Source organism: Rhodnius prolixus, unplaced genomic scaffold, assembly GCF_049639745.1.
Source record: "Rhodnius prolixus isolate KJV_2025 unplaced genomic scaffold, Rpr scaffold_3, whole genome shotgun sequence".
NCBI classification, from domain to species: Eukaryota; Metazoa; Arthropoda; class Insecta; order Hemiptera; family Reduviidae; genus Rhodnius; species Rhodnius prolixus.
Genome location: NW_027411603.1, coordinates 2561120 through 2586243, shown reverse-complemented (window position 1 = coordinate 2586243; position 25124 = coordinate 2561120). Strand labels below are relative to the sequence as shown.

At 38.5% G+C, this 25124-nt stretch overlaps 2 protein-coding genes across 3 annotated transcripts in view; one reads left to right on the top strand and one right to left on the bottom strand.

Moving 5' to 3' along the window:
• The window catches only part of spab (space blanket), a 68025-nt gene that overhangs the window by 7845 nt on the left and 35056 nt on the right, over positions 1-25124 (top strand). The window contains exon 2 of the mRNA XM_074125300.1: positions 2337-2511. Within this exon, the coding sequence (XP_073981401.1) occupies positions 2365-2511 (147 nt within the window). The 5' untranslated portion in view covers positions 2337-2364. The remainder of the gene's footprint in view (positions 1-2336; positions 2512-25124) is intronic.
• LOC141452848 (pro-neuropeptide Y-like) overlaps positions 1-25124 on the bottom strand; it is a 180390-nt gene that overhangs the window by 124034 nt on the left and 31232 nt on the right. The gene's annotated exons all lie outside the window — the stretch shown is intronic.

Below are 25124 nucleotides of genomic sequence, written 5' to 3'. Positions count from 1 at the left end.
TTCCTTCTTTGGGCGTTGGTTTCTGATTTTAAGTATCTTTGTGTTATGATGTAAAATAGTACATCATTGTAAACTAGGTAAATATTTTTGTAAATTATGTTACATTATATATATTCATTTTAATATAATTATTGTTAACACACTGTAAATATGTTCCACAGCCCTGAAGATGACCTAGTCCCTAGGTCGAAAGGTCGGCATAATAAAAATATATCATGACTGAAACTGGCATTAATTTTTCCTCCTATTGTAAACACTGATATTTACGTGCAAACTTCAATTAAATTTAGACAAGATTTCCTTTAGGTAATTTAGTAGGAGAAAAATTTAAAATAATTATGTATAACCAAACATTTATTTATTTTTTTTATATCCATATAAAGGTAGAAGGGTGTATAAAAATGGGGAAGTTAAATGACAAGTCCTACAATTCTCCTGACGATGACTGACATTCAAAAGGGCGGGCGGGGGGATAAAAACCTGTTCGTACTGCCAGGAACAGGATGAAAGGAGAGCGGAACTCAGATAGTTACAGGAAGAGTTCAGCTTCCCTCAATAAAATTGGTCTGAAATAACGAAACGACGGGGGGTGCGCTGATGTAATCATGGAAGGCAGACTGAATAGCTGACTCTACTTCCGTTCTGCACACGCACGCACACAAAACAGGAGCATGTATACTGAATATAAAATAGAAAAGCGCCCGTCTCTACCTTCAGTTTCCGCCACCGTTTCCGGTATAGCCGGGCTTTTTAAAGTACCAAATTACATCCTCTGCCAACGGCATACCTGGATAGGTATTAAATTTTTTATGCCCCCCTCTAGAAGATACGTTTACTTTAATTTTGCTTTGTATTAAAATTTTTTTTTTTGACCATCTTTTAATATTCAAAAGGGGGACCCGGCGGATTTATTCCATTTTGAGTATTTCACCAGAAATACAGCTTTGAAGCTCATGGAAGTCCTCAAAAAAGCTCAATTAGGGAGAACAAGCTGAAACTTTGATGTATTCCATTGCTAATCTCATGTAGGTTCAAGCAGAGGTAAATTCAGAGAAATAAAAGTAAAATTGAGAAAAAGCAAGACTTAGAAAAGAACCCAAAATGAGGTTATATATCTGTAACCCTAATAAAAGTAGGGAGTCCATCATCCAACGGGGACATTCTCCTCTCACTCCCGCAGAACAACCAGAGTAAAATTCAATTAGTTACAATGTGATAATTAAACATAACCATTCCACTTATCGTGGCATACGAATGAACTGAATTATTCCAGAAATTAGCCAATTAGTATATTACAACATAAAGTCTCCCCTCCAAACTATTAAATTCATGTTTTCATTTAATTTTCCCCCAGATATTTATGAAGGAAAATGAAACTGGTTAAACAATTTTCAGATTTTTTTTCACACACTAAAAACTGATTTTACGTGGAAAAATTGCAGTCAACTTGATTTCCACCACCCACCAAACGGAATAGATGTCTCCAGAGAATTCGACAGTATATGAAAATATTGGAAAATTGAGCTCAATTTTTCCATTCATAAAATTTTTTAAATTAAATGTTTTTTAATGCATCCCCAGGGAGAAAAAATGTTTTGTATAATCCTGGTTTATTTTAATCTGTTTTCCCTATAATAATAGGGATGCATTTAAAAGGAAAAAGAAAAGGAAATTCCGGCTGTTTGCGCGTCATCAGAGCGTTTGGTACCGCCAACAACCGCCAGGATGTTTTAAATTCCAACAGGAAGGCAACAATAAGGTTTCTGATTACTCGGAAGTATTACACAATTGACTCGATTTTCTACTTTTCGTGAAGCTTTTCCTCCTGTTGGCTCCATCTCCCAATTACATCCAGTAATTTTTCTAGCCAATTATAGCAGTAAACATTTTTAATGGCGCCACGGTAGTCGAGAGGTTATAGGCTAGACCCGCAAAGCTAAGATGTATTGCGGTACTAGTCTAGGCCTTGCATTTTATTTAATGTGTTAATATGAGGAATTTATAGTAAAGTATGTTAGGCGGTTATAGGCTAGACCCGCAAAGCTAAGATGTATTGGGGCAATAGTCTAGGCCTTGCATTTTATTTAATGTTTAATATGAGGAATTTATAGTAAAGTATGTTAGGCGGTTATAGGCTAGACCCGCAAAGCTAAGATGTATTGCGGTACTAGTCTAGGCCTTGCATTTTATTTAATGTGTTAATATGAGGAATTTTGTAGTAAAGTATTATGTTTGTTAGTCGCCTCCGTCCACGACACCTAATTTGGTAGTTGGACGTAAAGCCCCGTCTGAAAAAATAGGCAATTACTAAACATTTTTATTGAAAACTTTTCCAGATAATCTCAGATTTTGAACCAACCAAGCATGCTGTCCGTAATACTGCTCCTAACTATAGGCGTTCAAGCCGCTTTCGGCTGGGGTGGACTCTTCAATAGATTCAGCCCAGAGATGCTGTCCAATCTTGGTTATGGTGGGCATGGATCTTCGTACAGGGTGCAACCATTTTTACAGGTAAACAAGTCTTAGTTGTTGTTTTCTTTGATTTGTATCTTTATCTATCTTTTTTAACTTACAGTTTGAAAAGTTAAGTAAAAAGGTTAATTAAACACCAAAAGCTACACAAATCAGCAAGTTACCCAACATTTCATTAATACTTCATTGATATCGTTTAAGTAATTACACTGTACTAACTTGTCATTAATATTTTTTAGAATTTATTAGATGTCACAAACCCTAATTCTGTCTATTTTCATCTACAAAAATATTTGGCAACTAAATTAAAGCACACCATTTAACTTGAAATTGATTGCAATAAATATTGATCTTCCATTTTTTTTTACGGGCCAAAGAGGGCGTGGTGTTACATACATGGGCGGTAGGCGTGGTTTTAATAAACTGTTCTCACTTCTGATTGGCTCTGCACCCAACCCACTTTTCACTCTTCCATTCTTCACTGTGGTTGGCCAATTCTTTATCAGTAATTTTTTGTATGAAAAATTAAAGTTTAATTTTTTTACTAAGTTTTCCACCGTAGGTATTTAATGAAGAATCCAAATATGCAATGAAATTTTTTTTTTATAAAAACACGAAAAATACAAGATTTTTCTTGCTTAATGTCTTGTTTTCAACACTAATAATGGTAAGGGTGAACAGAAGATTGGGAATAATGGTCATTTTCTTGGGAAGTAGGTATAAGAATATCGTGGGTCATGTTACATCTACTGTTTCCTGCCATTTTGTATGTTTATTTGCATAGGGCCGTTATTTAATGATCTTTAAAGATTTAATTATTAACAGTTTGATTGATTATAATCAATCTAAGTGAAGTTGGTGCTACACATTATTGAACAAATATTTAGTAGATGAAAATGGCCAGCATAAGGGTCTGTGATATCTAATAAATTCTAAAAAATATTAATAGAGACTTTAATGCAGTATACGAGTAATTTCGACTTGAATGATATCAATTGTTTTAAAATTTAAATAAAATTCAGAATCTTTTCGGTACGTTTCTAAATAGCTGAAATTACGAGCTGAAGTATGAATGAAATGTTGGGCACTCGCTGATTTATGTACCTTTTGGGCGTTTAATCAACCCTTATAATTAACTTTTTAAGCTGTAAGTTTTTGTTAAAGGGGATTTTTGTACCTTTTGGATAGATTGTCCTTCTTTTTTTTTTCATAATTTGAACAATTTGAAATATATCTAGTGGTAAATAAATGTTAGGATAACTAGAAAAATTAGGCTGATAAACGACGGGAATAGGGGATACAAATGCCTTGAATTTCTGGACGCCCACTCTCTTGAGACATTTGACATCATTGTCACAGGATAGGACAATTGTTGATAGCAAAAATGAAATTCTGAAATTACCATGTTAATCAATGGAGTAGTTCAGCTGAAAGAGGAAAATTCAGGCAAGAATTGAATGAAGGGATTATTTTCACCGCTAACTAACAAATAATCCCTACAGGGCTATTTCACCATCCGGAAAACCCACCACTTGGAAGTAATTTAACTGTAGTAAGGACCCACGAACCCATGAAAATTCAAACTTCCTGCTACACCCACTTAGAAGAAAAATCTCCCTTGTCACAATTATATTTCCACATCGGAGAGAGTAATTGGGAAATGAGTTTTTCTTTTTTTTCACTCTTTCTTTTTTTTTCTAAGTAATTAATTTAAAACGTTTCTCTGGCGGAAGTTTTTGCCATTAATTTCCGTCAGTTTAGTCAACATAATAGCTGTAGAAAATAAATTGTCGTATATTTTTTTACCCCCCCCATTTTCTGATCTTACATCCCCTCTTATTCTCGTATTTTCCCCCCCTCTTGATTGTGTTCGAAATTGATTTTTCACTGGGGAAAATTTTTAAGGCCCGCAGGAAAAGAAGGGGCATTTACTTGGGAGGGAGGGAATCTCATTTTTATTTTTTTAGGGCATCGGTATTACCCATACAGCCAGCATATCATTTTTATTTGTATATTTAATTATACAGGGTGTTCATTTTAAGACGGCTCAAATGCATTTCATGTGCTTAAACGGTTAATCTGAGCGAAAAAAATGGGTCGAGGAAAAATTTGTGTTTTTCTTAACTCTTTGATAACAAGTTAAAAAATTTGAAATATGATTAATAAATATGTACCAGATTTTGAAATGGCCTAGCACCTTTAATTTTAAAGATTTATCGAATTGCGGTTTCCGGTTTCTTTCATAACTTTTTTGCACTCTTTAAAAATGTCTATATGAAAATGGGGGGTCAACCGCAAAAACACTCACTTTTGGTCGCGCGTCTGCCGCGTATGGAGGGCAGGAATCTAAAATCAAGTCACATATTCTGAAACTAGAGGTGATGGGCAACAAATTTTTCCTCTACCATTTTTTGCTCAGTTTAACCGTTTAAGCATGAAATGCATTTGAGCCGTCTTAAAATGAACACCCTGTACGAGGGTCGTTTGAAAAGTCCGTGCAAAGTCAGAGAGATAGCACCACTGGCGCGTATCGAGGTTATGTTTAGTTAGTAGCATCTCTTGGAAGAACACACACCAAGTTTCAGCCAGATCGGTCTATTTCTTTGTGTTTGGCATTCGTTTGAATCGAGGAAGTCGAGTGATTTTCAAAAAATGGACGAAAAAGGATTTCGTGTGTTGATTAAACACTACTTTATGAAAGGCAAAACGCCTGAGGAGACTAAAGAGAAGCCTGATAAACATTATGGTGACTCTGCACCTTCGATTAGAACAGTTTATAAGTGGTTTCAAAATTTTCGGAGTGGCCATATGGGCACAAGTGACGCTGAACGTTCTGGACGCCCTGTTGAGGTTACTACTCCAGAAATCATTGATAAAATCCATGATATGGTGAGAAGAGTGAAGGTGCGTGAGATTGCTAGTGCTGTGGGCATCTCGAATGAACGGGTACATAATATTTTGAAACAACATTTGGACATGACAAAGCTATCCGCAAGATGGGTGCCGCGATTGCTCACGCTTGACCAAAAACGAAATCGTGTGAAGTGTTGCAAGGACGGTTTGCAGCTGTTCCAGAAAAATCCGCAGGACTTTAAGCGTCGTTTCGTCACTGTGGATGAAACATGGATACATCACTACACTCCTGAAACCAAAGAACAATCTAAACAATGGGTTACCAAGGGGGAATCTGCGCCAAAAAAGGCGAAGACCGTTCCTTCGGCCGGAAAGATTATGGCGACTGTCTTTTGGGATTTGCAAGGAATAATCCTCATCGACTATCTGGAAAAGGGTAAAACTATTACAGGTGCATATTATTCATCGTTATTGGACCGTTTGAAAACCGAGCTGCAAGAAAAACGCCCACGATTGGCCCACAAAAAAGTCCTTTTCCATCACGACAACGCACCAGCTCACACCTCAGCAGTTGTGGTCGCAAAATTAATGGAAATAGGGTTCCAACTCGTTTCACATCCCCCCCCTATTCTCCAGACTTGGCTCCCTCGGACTACTATTTGTTCCCCAATATGAAGAAATGGCTGGCGGGAAAAAGATTTTATTCAAACGAGGAGGTGATTGCAGAAACGAATGGCTATTTTTCAGACTTGGACAAATCCTATTATTCGGAAGGGATCAACAAACTAGAGCAGCGTTGGACGAAGTGTATAAGCCTAAAAGGAGACTATGTTGAAAAATAAAAAAGGTTTACCCCCAAAAATTAAGTAGTTTTTATTTTTGCACGGACTTTTCAAACGACCCTCGTAATTGTATATACAAATAAATGGTATGCTTATATATGGGTAATGCCGATGCCTTAATAAATTAAAATAAATAGAAAATAAGATTACTACGAATACAGGACCGTTTGTAATACTGAAATTTCTATTAAATGTTATTAAACGTAAACACTAAGAGATGAATAAACAATATGCATATTTAAATAAGCACAAAATAAACAACCTGTTGTTGGTTTATTTTCATTTGTTTGTCTGTTTGTTTGTACTCCACAAAAAGATTGTGTTTCGTAACAAAGAAAACCTCCAAAATGTAATTATAAAACAAAAAAAGCTAAGAAAAAAGTTTCGTTAACAAAAGTTTGCTTTGTCTTTATTTATAATTTCTCATCAGCGATTTTCTCTGAGATAAGGTATTTTTTCTCTTTCTCTCTACAATAAGAGAAAATCTTTTTATTTTTTCATATAGAGTTTCAATTTTGTGTATTAATAAGAAAATATCCGTTTTTCCTGCATTCGGAAAAATGAATTGAATGAGATCGCAATATGAATGTTCAAAATTAGAAATTTCTCTTAGTGGAGCGGCGAGCAAAGCGGCGATGATGGCGAAGAGCAAAGCGGCGAAATCAAACACAAGTAAACATATGGGACCGCGCATAGTGGCGAGCAAAGCGAAGATAGAGCAACGCTATCTATAGAGAGTAGAGCAACGCGTTATGACATGTTTGATTTCTTCGCTCTTATCGCGCTCAATTTGTAAAGGTTATTTTTCAAAGGTTATGGTTATTGATACATTATTGGTCTAGTTTGTTTAAAGAAACCTCTGTGGGACCATAATATTTGCGAAGCTACAATAGTTCTTAACAATTAATAATTAATAGTTAAAATTAATTAACAATTAGTAGGTAATGGAGAATTCGGGTAATTTTTGCTACATTTAATTTGGTTCTCAATCCCTTATGCTAACTTTCATCTAAATACTAGGCAAAATTAAATTACATTTTCACGTCCTACTACTTCTGATCAGAACGAATTCTCCAATCCTTCTTCTGTAGCGTCGTACTACTCCAGTTTTTCAGATGAACAACATTAATTTACGACAAATCATGTAGTGATTTAATTTTTTTTTTTTTTAATTGACTAATTTCTTTTTATCTGCATATTTTGTTACCTTAAAGTAACTGCTAGGATTAATGGGGTTACACTTGGCTAGTATGTAATCAAATGTTGTTATAGACATTCGAAAATACGCATGAAACTTGCCAGGATGCTCCCGAAGTTGTTGGTACAAGTGATGAAATTCACCAAGTTCATTTCTAGACTTATTTATGTCATGTACACTGCAGCTCCTACTACTAAGCTGCTGCAAATACCAAAGTTTCAACGAAGAATTTTCATATAAAAATAGTTCCTCCATCTTGTTTTGTTAAAAGGAGAACGCGACTAAGCTCGTCACTATGTGCATGCGACTCTTTGCTCGCTGTTCGTTGCTCTCTTTGATTTGAAGCAGCTATCATCGCCGCTTTGCTCGCCGCTCCACTATGTTTCCAGCCTTAGGGTACGTTCACAACGGAGCTGTGAGCATAGATGATAGCAGTGATGCATCAGCGCTTATAGAATAACCTAGTACATTCTTATGTGAGCGTGCACAACGAAGCTTCGACTAGTGACTCATACGCGCTGCTATAAACGAGCATAGCGATAGAATTGAATTTTTCATTTTTCTGCTAGCTGAACTCCAGTATCGGAGCTTCAAAATGGACGTCGAAAAATTATTTAGTGCTCTCTTTATTCATTATTTTTGGTTATTATTTTATTATTTACTTTTAAACAATATTTTGTTTTTTAAATCGTGCTTACATTTATTTTCATGTGTATTTATTTGTTTTTTTTCAATAAAATCATTACTTACCTCAGAGTAATCACTAGTTTTTCTTCTATGGTTATAGGATTTCCATGACAATTTTTCCAAAGTTTTCTTAATTTTGACCTTATTTTTTCTAAAATATAGTCGAACGTGGGTGGACCCATCCTCACATATTCAAAAAAACGATCCGGATAATTTCTAAGTTCCTTATATAAATGGTGAAATGCGCCCAAAGTACTTCGTTTTTTATTTATGGGATGTACATGATATTTTCTAAAGCGTTTCTTCTTTAAAATATACCATTTTGTTGCTGGTGAACATAAAAACTCTTCTTCATTACTCGGGCATGTTGCATGTATCACAGCTCCGTTGTGCACACTAATCAGCGATTATATTTTACTCTCTCAGTTATCATCTCTGCTATCATCTATACTCACAGCTCCGTTGTAAACGTACCCTTAGGCAGCCAATAGACGATAGCATATCAAAGGTTTTCCATGATAAAACCTGTCCACCGGAAGTACCACAATATTGAATAGATTTTTCCAGTTTTTCCAGAATTTTCTCCAAAAAAACGGCTAAAACTAATTTCCTTTAAACTTGACGCGCTAACTTAGATCCAGGAAAACTCTCCTTCAAGGGAGTAGGGTTGTCGTTCCCCTTGAATGTTCCATTTCAGTTAATTTATGGACTTACCACTTATTAAATATACTCAATAAAGAGTAAGCTGGCCGGAAAAGCCACATATCACTGAATAGATTTTTTTTTTTGTGGAAAATGGGGGTACCTTCACCTTGAATAATGGAGACATCAAACATACAGCTCAAATTCAGGATTCAAAGAAAATTTGATCTCAAAATCTGCGGAAGAGCGTAAAGATTAGATTTCTAAAAAAATTATCATTAATATATTTTCTTTCTTAGTGGAAAATCTCTGAGTTTCCAATCACCAGAAAAACACCTTATAGATTACCTGCTTAACAGTTTTCTTTTTTTAAAGAAAGAAAAACATCTTCACCTTGACCTACACCTACACTCAGCTTGTGGCTGGAAAAACAACAACAAAAAAAAAAAGGAAGTCAAGAAAAGCTAAAAGAAAATTATGCGTAGTTTTCCCCCCTCCCCTGGCTATAAAATTTTAAATAAGTTTTTCACGCTTCATTAAAGGGCAGCCTTTTCTTTGGAAGATGAAATACAAGAGGAAAACTCGGAATTGGTTTTCAGTTCGTCCAGATTTCTATTTTTCCGGTTTCAGTCAATAGCTAATATGGTCAGGGTCAGGGCTTCATTTGGAAACCGAGAAGTAAAATACAAGGCAAAAAAACCGGAAGTGGCTCCCAGTTTGTCCAGATTTCTATGTTTCCGGTCTCAGCCACCTACATTTAGGGCTAAAGGTGAACTATACATCAACTGTAGCCCTCATTTAGTAAACGCAAGGTAAAATTCAAGAACGAAAAATACGGAAGTGGCTTCCAGTTCGTCCAGATTTCTATGTTTCCGGTCTCAGCCACCTACATTTAGGGCTAAAGGTGAACTATACATCAACTGTAGCCCTCATTTAGTAAACGCAAGGTAAAATTCAAGAACGAAAAATACGGAAGTGGCTTCCAGTTCGTCCAGATTTCTATGTTTCCGGTCTCAGCCACCTACATTTAGGGCTAAAGGTGAACTATACATCAACTGTAGCCCTCATTTAGTAAACGCAAGGTAAAATTCAAGAACGAAAAATACGGAAGTGGCTTCCAGTTCGTCCAGATTTCTATGTTTCCGGTCTCAGCCACCTACATTTAGGGCTAAAGGTGAACTATACATCAACTGTAGCCCTCATTTAGTAAACGCAAGGTAAAATTCAAGAACGAAAAATACGGAAGTGGCTTCCAGTTCGTCCAGATTTCTACTTTTACGGTTTCAGTCCCCAAACTTTTGTAGCTAGCCCTTCTCAGGGTACCACAAAATATGTAAGCGCGTGTGTCTATAAGTACTTTTTACGTTTGACATAAAAAGCTGTTTCCGTTTTGACGATCACAGCTAAAGCTGGACATTTATCACATAAAACTGTAATTATTTTTGTATTTATATAATATAAAAAAAAAGAATAGGTCGCTTGCTGACAAATTATCCCAGGATTCGTTAAAAAGAGATCCAAAGGGATGCGGCAGCAGCATAAGGGACAATGTCGCCTGCAAGCGGGAAAGCGCCTTAGATAAGAGAAAACGAAGCTGAAGAGAGAAAACGAAAAAGCTCAAGCTCAAGTTTTCTACAACTTTGAGGAATTGAGCTTAAACTCTAAAATCTATAACAAAACAAAAAACCTGTAGTGAGAGAGCAGTTTTTAGATTTTTTGTATCGCACTTTCTAGAAGTATTAAGGGAACAAAAACGATATTTTTCTTTCTATTGGATCACATACTTGGTGAACAATATTATAAACAAGTTTGCTTATTGGTTGGCAAACTCAGCCAATAGGAAACAAGGTTAGAGAAGGGATAAAGATTATTTTAGTTTCTTTACTCTTTACTTTGGGAACTGGAGGATATTTCTCCATGGGAAAAATCCACTACCGCTTTGAGAACAATGGCTTCCTTGTTTACTCCCTATTTTAGGGTAGGTACTTTGAGCTTACTGTTCTATTTTATGCCCAAAACTTAATATCTTAACAAAATGGAACATTATTTACTTTACAAAACTCAATTATCTAAAATACCAATAAAGTACACAAGTACTATTATCTCTCTACAGTTTGAAAGTTTTAGGTAGCCATTTTGGGGGGAGTTACTATCCCCTTGTCCATGGAGGCCAAGTATCTTGGGGTTATCTTTGATAAAAGGCTCACGTGGAATTCTCACCTAAACATGATTTCCCATAAGGCAAAAGTTTCCTTAGGATACTGTAAAAGGCTGTGTGGGAAAAGTTGGGGACTGAGCCCTAAGATGACACTCTGGATTTACAAGAGTGTAGTAAGACCCATGGTGTCACATGGGGCGGTGGCTTGGTGGGCAAAAACCTTGCAGGTGGGTGGAGTCCGGGCGCTCAGTGGTATTCAAAGGCTAGCGTGCCTGAGTGTCACCGGTGCCATGAGGACCTCCCCTACTACGGCCTTGGAGGTTTTGTTAAATCTGCCCCCACTGCACATATACATTCAAGGCGTTGTAAGGGCCGTTGTCGTTAGGCTTATGGAAGGACAAGCTCCTATTACCGTCAGGCATGGAGGAGCATATCAAGAGTTATATGAGGAGCTAGAGGCCGATTCTATTTTGGGCCTGCCTTCGGATTCTATGACTCCCAAATATAACTTCGACAAGCCGTTCAAAATCTGTATTGGAGACCGGGAGGCTTGGAGACGTGGACCCCCAGTGGTGGGAGATTCAATGTGGTACACTGATGGCTCCAAGATGGAGGAGGGAGTGGGAGCGGGAGTGTACGGGGTGAAGCCGAAATGTAGCTTTTCGGTTAGCCTAGGGAAGCTAGCTACAGTTTTTCAGGCTGAGCTGGCTGCAATTAGGTTCTGTGCTACCGAGATTGAAGGGCGAGGAATTATTAATTCTAAAGTCGTAATTTTCTCGGATAGTCAGGCTGCTCTACGGGCAATTAGTTCCTATCAGGTTAACTCAAAACTGGTTTGGGACTGTCTGGGTGCCCTCAAGGAAATTAGTGACCAAAATAAGGTCTTTCTGGTCTGGGTACCTGGTCATTCAGGACATAAGGGTAACGAAGCGGCAGATTTATTGGCCCGGGAAGGCTCTGCGAGATACTTCGTTGGCCCGGAGCCCTGTTTTGGGGTTCCGAAGTGTATTAAGACTGCGACCATTAACTTATGGGTGCAGAGTAGGTCTCAGGAGTGGTGGTCTGCCACCACTGGACAGAGACAGGCGAAGGAGTTTATTAAAGGCTATTCGCCGAGGCTGTCTGCAGAATTAATCCGCCAAGGCCGTGGGGCTATCAGGATGATTGTAGGTCTATTAACTGGCCACTGCAGACTCAGAAAACACATGCATCGCATGGGCCTGGCAGATGATAGCCTTTGTAGGTTCTGTCAGGAAGAGGAGGAAACAGCACTGCACGTGTTGTGCCAGTGTGAGGGGCTTGTTTGGCTAAGGATGTTACTTCTCGGGGAGGAAAAACCAAGGCCTGTGAGCTTTACCCAAGAGTCGCTCTCCAGCATTAAGAGTCTAATTAAAAGGACAGGTCTGGAGGGTGAGCTTTAAAGTTAGGGGAGCCACAATAGACCCAAAGGGGTCGCAGTGGCGTAGGCCCTGAGGCCACCCAAATTTAATCTAATCTAGGTAGCCATGTTTAGTGATGGTTCGTAACATCGAAGGCAATTTAATCGAACTGTTTACAAAAGATATTCGATTAAAGAATTTTGTAAGCTCCCTATACAATACAAAGTTTTAACCAGTGTTTATAATAGATCTCCTTTTTTATTTATTATATTTAATACCTTTTCAAGACCAGCTGATATAAAAAAACAGTGTTTACAACACAAGATCAGCTGATAAAAAAAAAAAATCCCGTTAATTATAAAACAGATGATTAAAGCAGTTATTATGTTCTATTGATTGGATATTTAAAAAAAAAAAATTAAAAAATATTTATTAAAAAAAAGAGAAAATCTTTTTTCCTTTAGAATAATTTTCCGGCTATAAATAAAACACCCACTCAAGGAAAAGTGGAGTTTTCTGATTAAGAGATTAAATGAAGCAATTTTAAGATATTCTTTTTTTTTCAAATATTTATTTTGTAAAGCTCTTTTGAAGGTCACTTATACTTCGCGTAATCATTTTCTTTGCTTTTAAGTTTTTATAAATAGACCGCCATATTTTTTTTTATAATTTTCTCGTAATATCATTTATTATGGATTTTTTTTTTATGGTCAAGTTAATTGCAACCTTTTTCCTCATCAATTTTAACTAATAATTTTATTGCATTGAATATTATTATTTTTAATTTTTAGTACATTAACTTTTAGGTTTTTTTAACATCCCAATATTTATATCTTATAGATGCTCACTGAAAACTCCGAAGGATTCTAATAAAACTCTGGTTTCGTTGAGTTGTTTTTGTTAAAACTTAACCAAAAGATTCTGCAAGGATGTGTGCCCTCATCAGTGGCTACATTAGAAGACGAGTTTTCGTGTTCTACGTATATATACGAGGGTCGTTTGAAAAGTCCGTGCAAAAATAAAAAACTACTTAATTTTTTGGGGTAAACCTTTTTTATTTTTCAACATAGTCTCCTTTTAGGCTTATACACTTCGTCCAACGCTGCTCTAGTTTGTTGATCCCTTCCGAATAATAGGATTTGTCCAAGTCTGAAAAATAGCCATTCGTTTCTGCAATCACCTCCTCGTTTGAATAAAATCTTTTTCCCGCCAGCCATTTCTTCATATTGGGGGAACAAATAGTAGTCCGAGGGAGCCAAGTCTGGAGAATAGGGGGGGGATGTGAAACGAGTTGGAACCCTATTTCCATTAATTTTGCGACCACAACTGCTGAGGTGTGAGCTGGTGCGTTGTCGTGATGGAAAAGGACTTTTTTTGTGGGCCAATCGTGGGCGTTTTTCTTGCAGCTCGGTATTCAAACGGTCCAATAACGATGAATAATATGCACCTGTAAATAGTTTTACCCTTTTCCAGATAGTCGATGAGGATTATTCCTTGCGACTCCCAAAAGACAGTCGCCATAATCTTTCCGGCCGAAGGAACGGTCTTCGCCTTTTTTTGGGCGCAGATTCCCCCCTTGGTAACCCATTGTTTAGATTGTTCTTTGGTCTCAGGAGTTTAGTGATGTATCCATGTTTCATCCCACAGTGACGAAACGACGCTTAAAGTCCTGCGGATTCTTCTGGAACAGCTGCAAACCGTCCTTGCACACACTTCACACGATTTCGTTTTTGGTCAAGCGTGAGCAATCGCGGCACCCATCTTGCGGATAGCTTTGTCATGGTCCAAATGTTGATGCAAAATATTATGTATATTCGAGATGCCCACAGCACTAGCAATCTCACGCAACTTCACTCTTCTGTCATCCATCACCATATCATGGATTTTATCAATGATTTCTGGTGTAGTAACCTCAACAGGGCGTCCAGAACGTTCAGCGTCACTTGTGCCCATATGGCCACTCCGAAAATTTTGAAACCACTTATAAACTGTTCTAATCGAAGGTGCAGTGTCACCATAATGTTTATCAAGCTTCTCTTTAGTCTCCTGAGGCGTTTTGCCTTTCATAAAGTAGTGTTTAATCAACACACGAAATTCTTTTTCGTCCATTTTTTGAAAATCACACGACTTCCTCGATTCAAACGAATGCCAAACACAAAGAAATAGACCGATCTGGCTGAAACTTGGTGTGTGTTCTTCCAAGAGATGCTACTAACTAGACATAACCTCGATACGCGCCAGTGGTGCTATCTCTCTGACTTTGCACGGACTTTTCAAACGACCCTCGTAGAAGACGAGTTTTTGTTTCTACGTATAAATAGCAATCAAATTAGAACACAATCTACAATTCAGAATATAAAAGATGAAAAAGAAATTGTCAACAGATGTCACCATAAATATTCATTCTCTCTCCATGGTATTCTGGTTTTCAAATGCTGTACTTCCCATTCTGATTTTAACCTCATCCTTGCTTCATTTTTTTTTCTAAAAATTGTTGCAAAAACTGTCCCAATATACGTGGCTTTGCCGAGGAAAGATTGACAAATAGAATAATTTGTTACAAAACGTCAACATTTTTTAACAAACCAGAAATTCAAAACGACAAAGAAGTAACGTCAACAAAACAAATGACGAACAAAAAAAAAATTGAATAGAATTTAAAATCATAACACAAACAATAAGACTTAAAGTTTTGTTAACAAGCTGTGCTCATCCGACTAAAGTGAAGCACAAATAGACGACATTAATTTAGATAAAATGGACAAAGTAAAGTACAGCCAAGTTAATATAAATAAGACTTTAGCCAAGATAAAGTATCTTTAGTGAAGCCTGTTTCGACGACGGGTACTTATTATGATTTAATTTGGTCAAATTTATTATGACAGTTAAGTTAAATAATAATAATAATAATAATAATAATAATAATAAATAATAATAATAATAATAAATAATACGTAATAATAATAAGGGAAGGTATTAGCTATGCGGTTAGCGTACTGGACTCCCAAAAAACAAAAAACTTCTTACAGCTCACTGAATGATGGTCGGTGTTGTCTGTAACAAGAGAACACTGTCCGAAAGCCGGCAGTTCACTGCAAAAAAACTCCAAGCGCTAATAAACCCAGATTTTGAAACGCCTTAAATTAAAATAATAATAACAACTAGGGAGGCCACGCCGAGATCCCGGGTTCGAATCCACCTGCTGACCCTAAGATTTTCTCTTTCTGGGAGCTTCTTACAGCTCAATGACCGGTGATGGACAGTATTATCTGAAAAGAGAGAACACTGTCCGGAGGCCGGCAGTGCACTGAAAAAAAGCTCCGGGCGCAAATAGCTTTAGATTTTCTCTTCATAGGAGCTTCTTACAGACAACACTGTCCGGTGATGGACAGTGTTGTCTGTAACGAGAGAACACTGTCCGGAGGCCGGCAGTGCACTGAAAAAAAGCTCCGGGCGCAAATAGCTTTAGATTTTCTCTTCATAGGAGCTTCTTACAGACAACACTGTCCGGTGATGGACAGTGTTGTCTGTAACGAGAGAACACTGTCCGGAGGCCGGCAGTGCACTGAAAAAAAGCTCCGGGCGCAAATAGCTTTAGATTTTCTCTTCATAGGAGCTTCTTACAGACAACACTGTCCGGTGATGGACAGTGTTGTCTGTAACGAGAGAACACTGTCCGGAGGCCGGCAGTGCACTGAAAAAAAGCTCCGGGCGCAAATAGCTTTAGATTTTCTCTTCATAGGAGCTTCTTACAGACAACACTGTCCGGTGATGGACAGTGTTGTCTGTAACGAGAGAACACTGTCCGGAGGCCGGCAGTGCACTGAAAAAAGCTCCGGGCGCAAATAGCTTTAGATTTTCTCTTCATAGGAGCTTCTTACAGACAACACTGTCCGGTGATGGACAGTGTTGTCTGTAACGAGAGAACACTGTCCGGAGGCCGGCAGTGCACTGAAAAAAAGCTCCGGGCGCAAATAGCTTTAGATTTTCTCTTCATAGGAGCTTCTTACAGACAACACTGTCCGGTGATGGACAGTGTTGTCGGTAACGAGAGAACACTGTCCGGAGGCCGGCAGTGCACTGAAAAAAAGCTCCGGGCGCAAATAGCTTTAGATTTTCTCTTCATAGGAGCTTCTTACAGACAACACTGTCCGGTGATGGACAGTGTTGTCTGTAACGAGAGAACACTGTCCGGAGGCCGGCAGTGCACTGAAAAAAAGCTCCGGGCGCAAATAGCTTTAGATTTTCTCTTCATAGGAGCTTCTTACAGACAACACTGTCCGGTGATGGACAGTGTTGTCTGTAACGAGAGAACACTGTCCGGAGGCCGGCAGTGCACTGAAAAAAAGCTCCGGGCGCAAATAGCTTTAGATTTTCTCTTCATAGGAGCTTCTTACAGACAACACTGTCCGTTGATGGACAGTGTTGTCTGTAACGAGAGAACACTGTCCGGAGGCCGGCAGTGCACTGAAAAAAAGCTCCGGGCGCAAATAGCTTTAGATTTTCTCTTCATAGGAGCTTCTTACAGACAACACTGTCCGGTGATGGACAGTGTTGTCTGTAACGAGAGAACACTGTCCGGAGGCCGGCAGTGCACTGAAAAAAAGCTCCGGGCGCAAATAGCTTTAGATTTTCTCTTCATAGGAGCTTCTTACAGACAACACTGTCCGGTGATGGACAGTGTTGTCTGTAACGAGAGAACACTGTCCGGAGGCCGGCAGTGCACTGAAAAAAGCTCCGGGCGCCAATAACCTAAGATGTTGACGCGCCTTAAATCATTAAAAAAAAAATTAAAAAAAAAATAATAAGGAATAATAATAATAATAATAGAAATAATAATAATAATAATGCATAATAATAATAATAATGCATAATAATAATAATAATAGAAATAATAATAATAAGAAGAAGAAGAATAAGACTTTGTTTTGGTCGGCGGAGAGTTCAACTTCTGTGTCGTTACGTCCCCTTTGAAGTCCTTTTTTTTTTTTAAATTGCTTCAGCATCTAAGACTCCCTTGGCCTGGGCTTCTTTTCGGTATTCTATTGTTGTTATAGACAACCACTGTCCATCACTCTGTAGTCAACAGTAAGAAAAAACTACGAATAAAAAAAAACCTAAGGGCCCACAGCGGGATTCGAACCCATGATCTCCGTGTTGAAAACCAGTATACGCTAACCACTCAGCCAATCCGTCTCTGGTTATTTCATGTGTAGTGCGCCATTACTCAAGATGACTGTAGCTATTTAATATTTATAAAAAAAACTTCGATATATGAAGAAACAAGATATTACCTTCGAGTTGTGCGTTTTTGTATTCACGCTAGATTTAGATATTATATAAACGATTTAACCATACACACGTACAAAAACCTGTAGACTAAAATATATTTATTAGAAATCACAAAATATGTTTAAAAAAAGTGTTGCGAGATGTTGGCATAATTCCAGCAAAACATGTAGAATCCAAAATATTGCTGTAAAAGATTTGCTAAAGTATAATATTTATTGTTCACATATTTATGTCAAGTTGGAAACGTAATTTTTGGTTTAAAGTTGAATCAAATTAGTCCAACCAAATTGTGTCCAAAATTAAAAATAGTTTGGCGTTTTTTTTTTTGAACAATTTATTGTCGTTTATCGACCATCATTTTTAGAAACATTTATATGGTGCCCATGAAGTCAAAATCTTTACACTAAACTGAACAATCTTCTTCTGATTATGGATGGAAATCTGAAACCAGGGATACAAAAAAAACATGCGGACTGTGAGGAATAAAATAAAAATATATTATCCAGCAGTGTGAGCGAAACTACGTTTTCAGGATAAGGAGAATCAGGCTAGCTACTTCTCCGGAGCCCGTGACGTTCCTACGGGAATCCCAGATTGACCGCACGAGTAAAAACAAACAAACAAGAAGCCTGCACATGTAATTAATGCGTACCACAATTCGGGTTTAGCAAACCCGCAGCTTCACCAAGTTTTTATCTTCATTAACTCTTCCATTCTACAAGAATACCCAATCACAGTCACAAACCCGCCACCGGACTGCTGGGACTATTGGGGTTTTGGTTGGGGTTGCTTGGAGTTTCGATTCTTTGCAATACTTACTACTATAAAAGGACAGTCTCGAAACGTGACATCACGACTCCTCGTGATAACTTACTTGCTTACTTACTCAAGGGCTCTAACGGTCCATGAAGGACCCGAGCCACAGCCACTACAGCTTTCCACCTCTCTCCTATCTCTTGCCGACGTTTTCCATTTCTGCTGACCAAGGGCTTCCAAATCTTCTTGCACGTCGGTCAACCATCCTAGTCGAGGCCTAAACCCTCGGCCTTTTTCCACCAGTGTGTCCATATAGAGCTTTCCTGGGACCTCTCTCGTCTCTCCTCCATTCGGTGCAAATGTCCCAGCCATCGTAGTCTACCCAGACTTTATAGTGGCTACTATATCAGGCTCACCGAACAGTTCAACGGTTCTATAGCCATCTTGCGTCACTTACAGGTCCGAAAATCCTTCTTAATACTGCTTTCTTTCCCACCTGCACAACCTTTTGTTCGTCCGCTTTGGTTAACTCGTGATTACTGCTATCAATATTTCCTGAGAACAAGTTTCCAAAACTAATGAGGCTCTGCGTCATGTTGAACTCCCCAAATTAAACCACTCCTAGGATTGTCTAGTCAATAAGTTGGCTGATGTTCATGCTAGTAATTTAGTAAGTCTTTTCATACTTATAGAAATATTATACACGCTAGAAAGTGGTTTGTTTCGTCATGCCGGTTCGTTGAATATCGTTGATTAAGGTCGAGAATGGAAGTGAATTTTAAAGGAAACACAAAGATCAAAATTAAAGGAACCTTTTATTAAAACAGAAAATTAGTAATTATAACTCAGGAATTCCACCTTTACTAACGGCGTACTAATGGTCGTACTGGACGTCTCCAGGTCGGATGCCACAGCTGGCTAGAGACAAGCGGCAGGTAACAGAGCGCTACTCCCTCCTCCAATAAGCCTTATCCGCTCCACAGGCCACCCTGACTCTCTTCTCGCTGTGATGTCCTATCCCCACTCCACTCCAAGTCTTCTCCGCCCCCCCACTCCTCACAATAATATCCGCCATAACATGCATACTTCCGGTTTCGGTCTTTCATCCACCATCAGAGGCTAGACTAATCACTTTGGCGTAAAGATTTCATCTTCACTTATGTTTCCGTCACACATACTACAGCTTGCTCAATCTCACTACATTTGCTGGGCTTCTAAGTAACTACTTGAGTGCTCCTATTACTTGAGAAGGTGAAATTCAAGGAGGTTTAGGTTGTTGTAAGTAGTAATTAATTATTTGACAGGAGTCCAGAGGAAGTGGTATCAGATATCTCCCAGAGCGGAAAGATGAAACTACTATTGTTGAGCCAAAGTTAGGTTTAGTACTTTGAAGTGTTGTTCAAAACTCCATGAGTGATTTTGAAAGCTTTTGAAGAGATTCAGTCTTGTTTGTTGGTCCATATTCCAATATCTTGTCTTGCTCTATCTACTGAGACAGATTGAGAGATTTTAGATTCCACCGGAAATACACGTTTTAATGGCTCCTGAGTCCGGAAAAGTGATTTTTGCAAATTGTTCTGAGTTTGTACATCCGTAAGTCAATTACGAAAGTTCAAATTTGGTATTTAGTCTAGGTACCACCGGAAGTACCATTGCTTGAGCAGATTTTCCAGTTTTTTTTAAAGGAATTTTATAAAAAACAGCTCTTAGGATCTCCTTTATTGCCACAATTCACGATACTGGAGTTTTAGAGACAATCTTAGCAAAAAAAGATTTAAACAGAAAAGTTATTAGTTTTCTTCCGATAAAATGAATAAAAGAAACTTGAGTCAAAAGAAAAGAAAGTGAAATGTAGTCCTGATTTCCATGAAACATGAAAATGAGTTTTCCTCTTTTGGGTGACAGAGCGGAAGAGATTTTTCCCGATGATGTATTGACTAGTTGACGTGTTTGAAATTTAAATCAGCCTCACTAAGCCGAGGACCAGAGAGAGAGAGAGAGTGAGAGAGAAATAAAGACAAGTTTGTTTAAGCACCAGCGAGGTGTTTATTTAAGATTGTGTACCCGGGTCTGGTGGTGTCCAATACCCCTAGAAGATGTAAAAGTCGTCGAAGAAGCCGAGGCAATAGCAGGAAATATGGTAATGATCACGATCTGGGGGACGACAAAAGAGAGTGTGTGACATGAATAAAATACGACCAGGGTCCTAAATACCTTCGCCCGTCCTTCCTTGAATCCCGGGTCTTAAAAAAAACCTTTTGCCTTGGCCCTGATGGCCACGTCAGTTCGACGTGCTTTAAATATGGCGGCTGCAAGATGAAGCCCGGTTCATAACTTTACTGATCCTTAAGTTTTATGCTTTTTTTTTTCTTTTTCATGCTTACAGGAAGTACTGCTGTGATGCAGATTTTGGGTTATTTCAGTCTTCACCGGAAGTCGATGGTTCTACCATAGTTATTATCATTATTTAATGATTTAAGGTACGTCAACATCTAAGGTTATTGGCGCCCGTAGCTTTTATCAGTTCACTGCCGGCTACCGGATAGTGCTCTCTCGTTACAGGCAACACTGTCCATCATTTCGTTCAGTGAGCTGTAAGAAGTTTTATTTTTTTTTTGTAGGAGAAGAAAATCTAAGGATTAAATCCGGGATCTCCGCGAGGGAATCCACAGTACGCTAACCACTTAGCTAATCTCTTCCCTTATTTTTTTTTTTTTTTTTTTTGGCGCATCAACAGCTGAGGTCATTAGCGCCCGGAGCTTTTTCCAGTGCACTGCCGGCCTCCGGACAGTGTTCTCTCGTTACAGACAACACTGTCCATCACCGGACAGTGAGCTGTAAGAAGCTCCTAGGAAGAGAAAATCTAAGGGTCAGCTGCTCTTCCCTTATTATTATTATTATTATTATTATTATTATTATTATTATTATTATTATTATTATTATTATTCGCCATACTTCTATACGGGTGTGAAGTTTGGGCCGACGCTCTTAAAAAGGAAAAGTACCGGAAGCAGATGGCTTCGGTACAAGGAAGAGGAGCGTTCATCGAACAGTCTCGGAGCCTGCGGCACTGGTGGTGGCTGGAGTGATCCCCCATTGATTTGATGGCCAAAGATCGTAAGATGCCTTACGATCTAAGGGAAGTCCTCGGAAGATCGGAGGTGAAGGTGGTGGCCAGGGATCACTCAATTCGGTCCTGGCATGAGAGGTGGCGGACGGACAGCCGAGGCAGATGGACTGCACGGCTCATTGGCAATCCCTTCTGAGTGGGCCGGTAGAGAGCCTGGCGAGGTCGACTACTACCTCACCCAGTTTCTCACAGGGCACGGGTGCTTCTCCTCATACCTGTATAGGATGGGGAAAGTTGAAGACCCTGAAATGTATCTCCGGAGACTCTGACCTCGATGAGGCCCATCATACCATTCTTTCTGTGTGATAGATGGGTGCCGGAGAGAGATAGCTTGGAGCAAGAGATCGGGCTAATCATGCCCGAAAATATAATAGAGATTGTGCTCTCCCACAGAGTCGGCAGGGATAGAGTGGCTACCTTTGTGAAGGCAGTATTGGTAAGAAAGATACAGGAGCTGGATTTCCGTCTGCTCCGGTCGTTCCAGAGAGGAGAACACTGTCCGGTATGAGCTATTGTGAGGCACCACCCTAAAGTAATACGTAAGTGGTTCCAACGGTGGGTTTCAATGTCTCTAGGGAGGTGGGTTTTTTAGTGGGTGAGGGTCCCACATACTGTGGGCATTTCTCCCACAATGATGCATTATGCATTTTTCCCGCTCCATACAAAAATTATTATTATTATTTTAATGATTTAAGACGCGTCAACATCTGAGGTTATTAGCGCCCGGAGCTTTTTTCAGTGCACTACCGGCCTCCGGACAGTGTTCTCTCGTTACAGACAACACTGTCCATCACCAGACAGTGAGCTGTAAGAAGCTCCTAGGAAAAGAAAATCTAAGGGTCAGCAGCTGGATTCGAACCCGGGACCTCCGCGTGGGAGTCCAGTACGCTAACCGCATAGCTAATCCCTTCCCTCATTATTATTATTATTATGTTATAAGCATTGTCCCCAGGCTTTAATTAATATTATTACAGAAAAAATTCATGCACAAAAAAGTTATATTAATTTGAAGTAAAAGAACAATAGAGTATTTAATATAAACGAGATATAAATCAACTCAAATTGTTTCTCTTTGCTCACTGCCTTATAACAGATGCCCATTCAGAATTTTCCTTTCTAAAATTCACATAATACTTCCGCTTGTGTACTTACATACTTACATGCAATATAAACACTGAGTTTCCTTTTTTGTCTGTCAGTACGCTGCGAGCTTTGTTCCTATATATACTTTTGTTTGCCCACATTTTCCTGCCTTGTTTAACTTTTCGCCCGAGTTAAACAACGACCGTCTAGGGACCCGTTTTCTCGAACAATACGGCAAACAAAAAAGAAAAATTAGAGAAATAATACAAGTATTTCCGGTGAAGTACGCAAGCAACCCCCGAGTTCTCTGACCTTCTTCCGCTTCTTTCATTAATAAAAAAAAAAAAAAAAAAAAAAAAAAAAAAAAAAAAAAAAAAAAAAAAAAAAAAAAATAATTTAATAAAAGTTCATTTATTTTTATTTATTTATTTATTTCATTTTTTTGAAATATCACCGGAAGTAACCTTTCCTCTCAACACGAAAAAAAAGGTTACAACTAATGTTGCAGACAACAATTAAAGAAGATAGAAATTATAATTGGCAAAACAAGAAATCAATCAATCACACTTTAATGCACACAACGGATGTGATTCATTGAGCACTATTATCGGCCTGTTTATGACGTCATAAACAGCGTTGATTTATGTTTTCGTATGATGTGATTAATTGATTTAATAAAACAACAAATCACATCCATGGTTATGAAATTATCCTTTAAAAATGTGATATTTGTGAAATATACGGTGCTACACTTTGTGTACTGTTAAGGGTGGGGGTAAATGAGTGGCTAAAATTGAGTTGAAAAAAGTGTATTCGGGGAGGGCTTGGGGAGAGGATTTCCCTCGTTTAATTTCAGTGTAATGTACGATTTTTACAAACTGTAATGTTGGTAACAATTAATAAAAAAAAAAGTAATTGTCTATTTTTTCAGGCGGGCTTTACATCCACCTAATTATGTGTCGTGGACGGAGGCGACTAGCAAACATACTTTACTATAAATTCCTCATATTAACTATTAAATAAAATGCAAGGCCTACCCTAGTACCACAATACATTTTAGCTTTGCGGGTCTAGCCTATAACCGCCTAACATACTTTACTATAAATTCCCCATATTAACACATTAAATAAAATGCAAGGTCTAGACTAGTACCGCAATACATCTTAGCTTTGCGGGTCTAGCCTATAACCGCCTAACATATTTTACTATAGATTCCTCATATTAGCACATTAAATAAAATGCAAGGCCTATACTAGTACCGCAATACATCTTAGCTTTGCGGGTCAAGCCTATAACCGCCTAATATACTTTACTACGAATTCCTTATATTAAACATTAAACAGAATCCAGCATAATTAAAAAAACAAAAAACAAAAATTTGATTGAAAATCGTCACAAAAGCTCAACATTTTTTTGTATGCCTTCTTCAGTGTCTCTGTTGTGATGAAGACGTGAGATTGAGGTTAAAATTAGGTTTTATTTTAGTTGAGAAATGATTTACTTTGATTGCAGAAAATGAATGGGGGGGAAGCCTTCCATTTCCGCCTCACTCTCGGGGAAAATGTTATAGGTCTGGGCTATTTTTTTGGGATAAATTCAAAGGAAATTGTAGGAGATATATTTTTTTTTTTTTGAGAAAATAACAGGAATAGGGGAAGTCGATTTTGTATTGTGGCACTTCCGGTGGTTGTAGGGCCTATAATAGTTGTGCCTAACACTATGGTTCCTCGTTATAGGGTTACGCTGATCTTACATTCCACAGGCAGACAGACAGATATCCGGTACTTACAGACCAAGTTTTTTTTTTTAGGACTCAGGGTCGCCTTAAAAAAAATATCCAAGTCTAGACAAAGTAAAAACTAAATTAAAAGGCATGTCAGAGAGAATATTTAAAGGTGATTCTCTTTAATATTTCTCTCAGTGAAAATTGCTAGGGGATTTGCGGGGAAGTAGGGGAGTTTGGAGGATGAGCGAAAGCCGGGTTAGCTGAGGCGGCAATACGGAGGAGACTGCAGCGCAGGTGGTGCTGGGGGCGGACGGTATTGATTTGGCCCCCAAACTGGGAGCCGCTACTATGCTCCTCTGCCTCCGGTGGCCATTCACCCACACTAAACAGCTCCACTTGGCGCTGCTCTACACACACAAACACATAAAGCAATTCTCCTACCACTTCTTCGTCGTTGTTTCCAACACCACGCTCTTATCAACACTTCATTCTTAGGGCGTCTCCACGCGAGCTTTATATTCCGTGAGTGCCACTTCATCACAAGCACCGCCCTCAAACTAACCTTTTTAACTCTTCACCCCTTCTTCTTTCAAAGCTAGATTTACTACTATTTTTCGAAATTGAATTACCACCCATTTCCGAATTTGAGAATGTACCCCGGAAGTGAACGTTGTCATCAGGTCTTGTTGGATTGGATCGCTTAGATTGCTAGGGTTGTTGAAGTATGTGAAACTTTTCCGTTTAATGTAGTTCAATTTTATCATTGTCCTATACTCTACTGGAGCACTCTAGCCTGCTGGAACAGAATGCTTCTCCAGAACAGCAGGCATGGCCACTTCCAGTACTCCTCCTCCGACCTCCATTCTACAGTTTACCAACATCGCCAAAACGATCTTAGTAGAATGA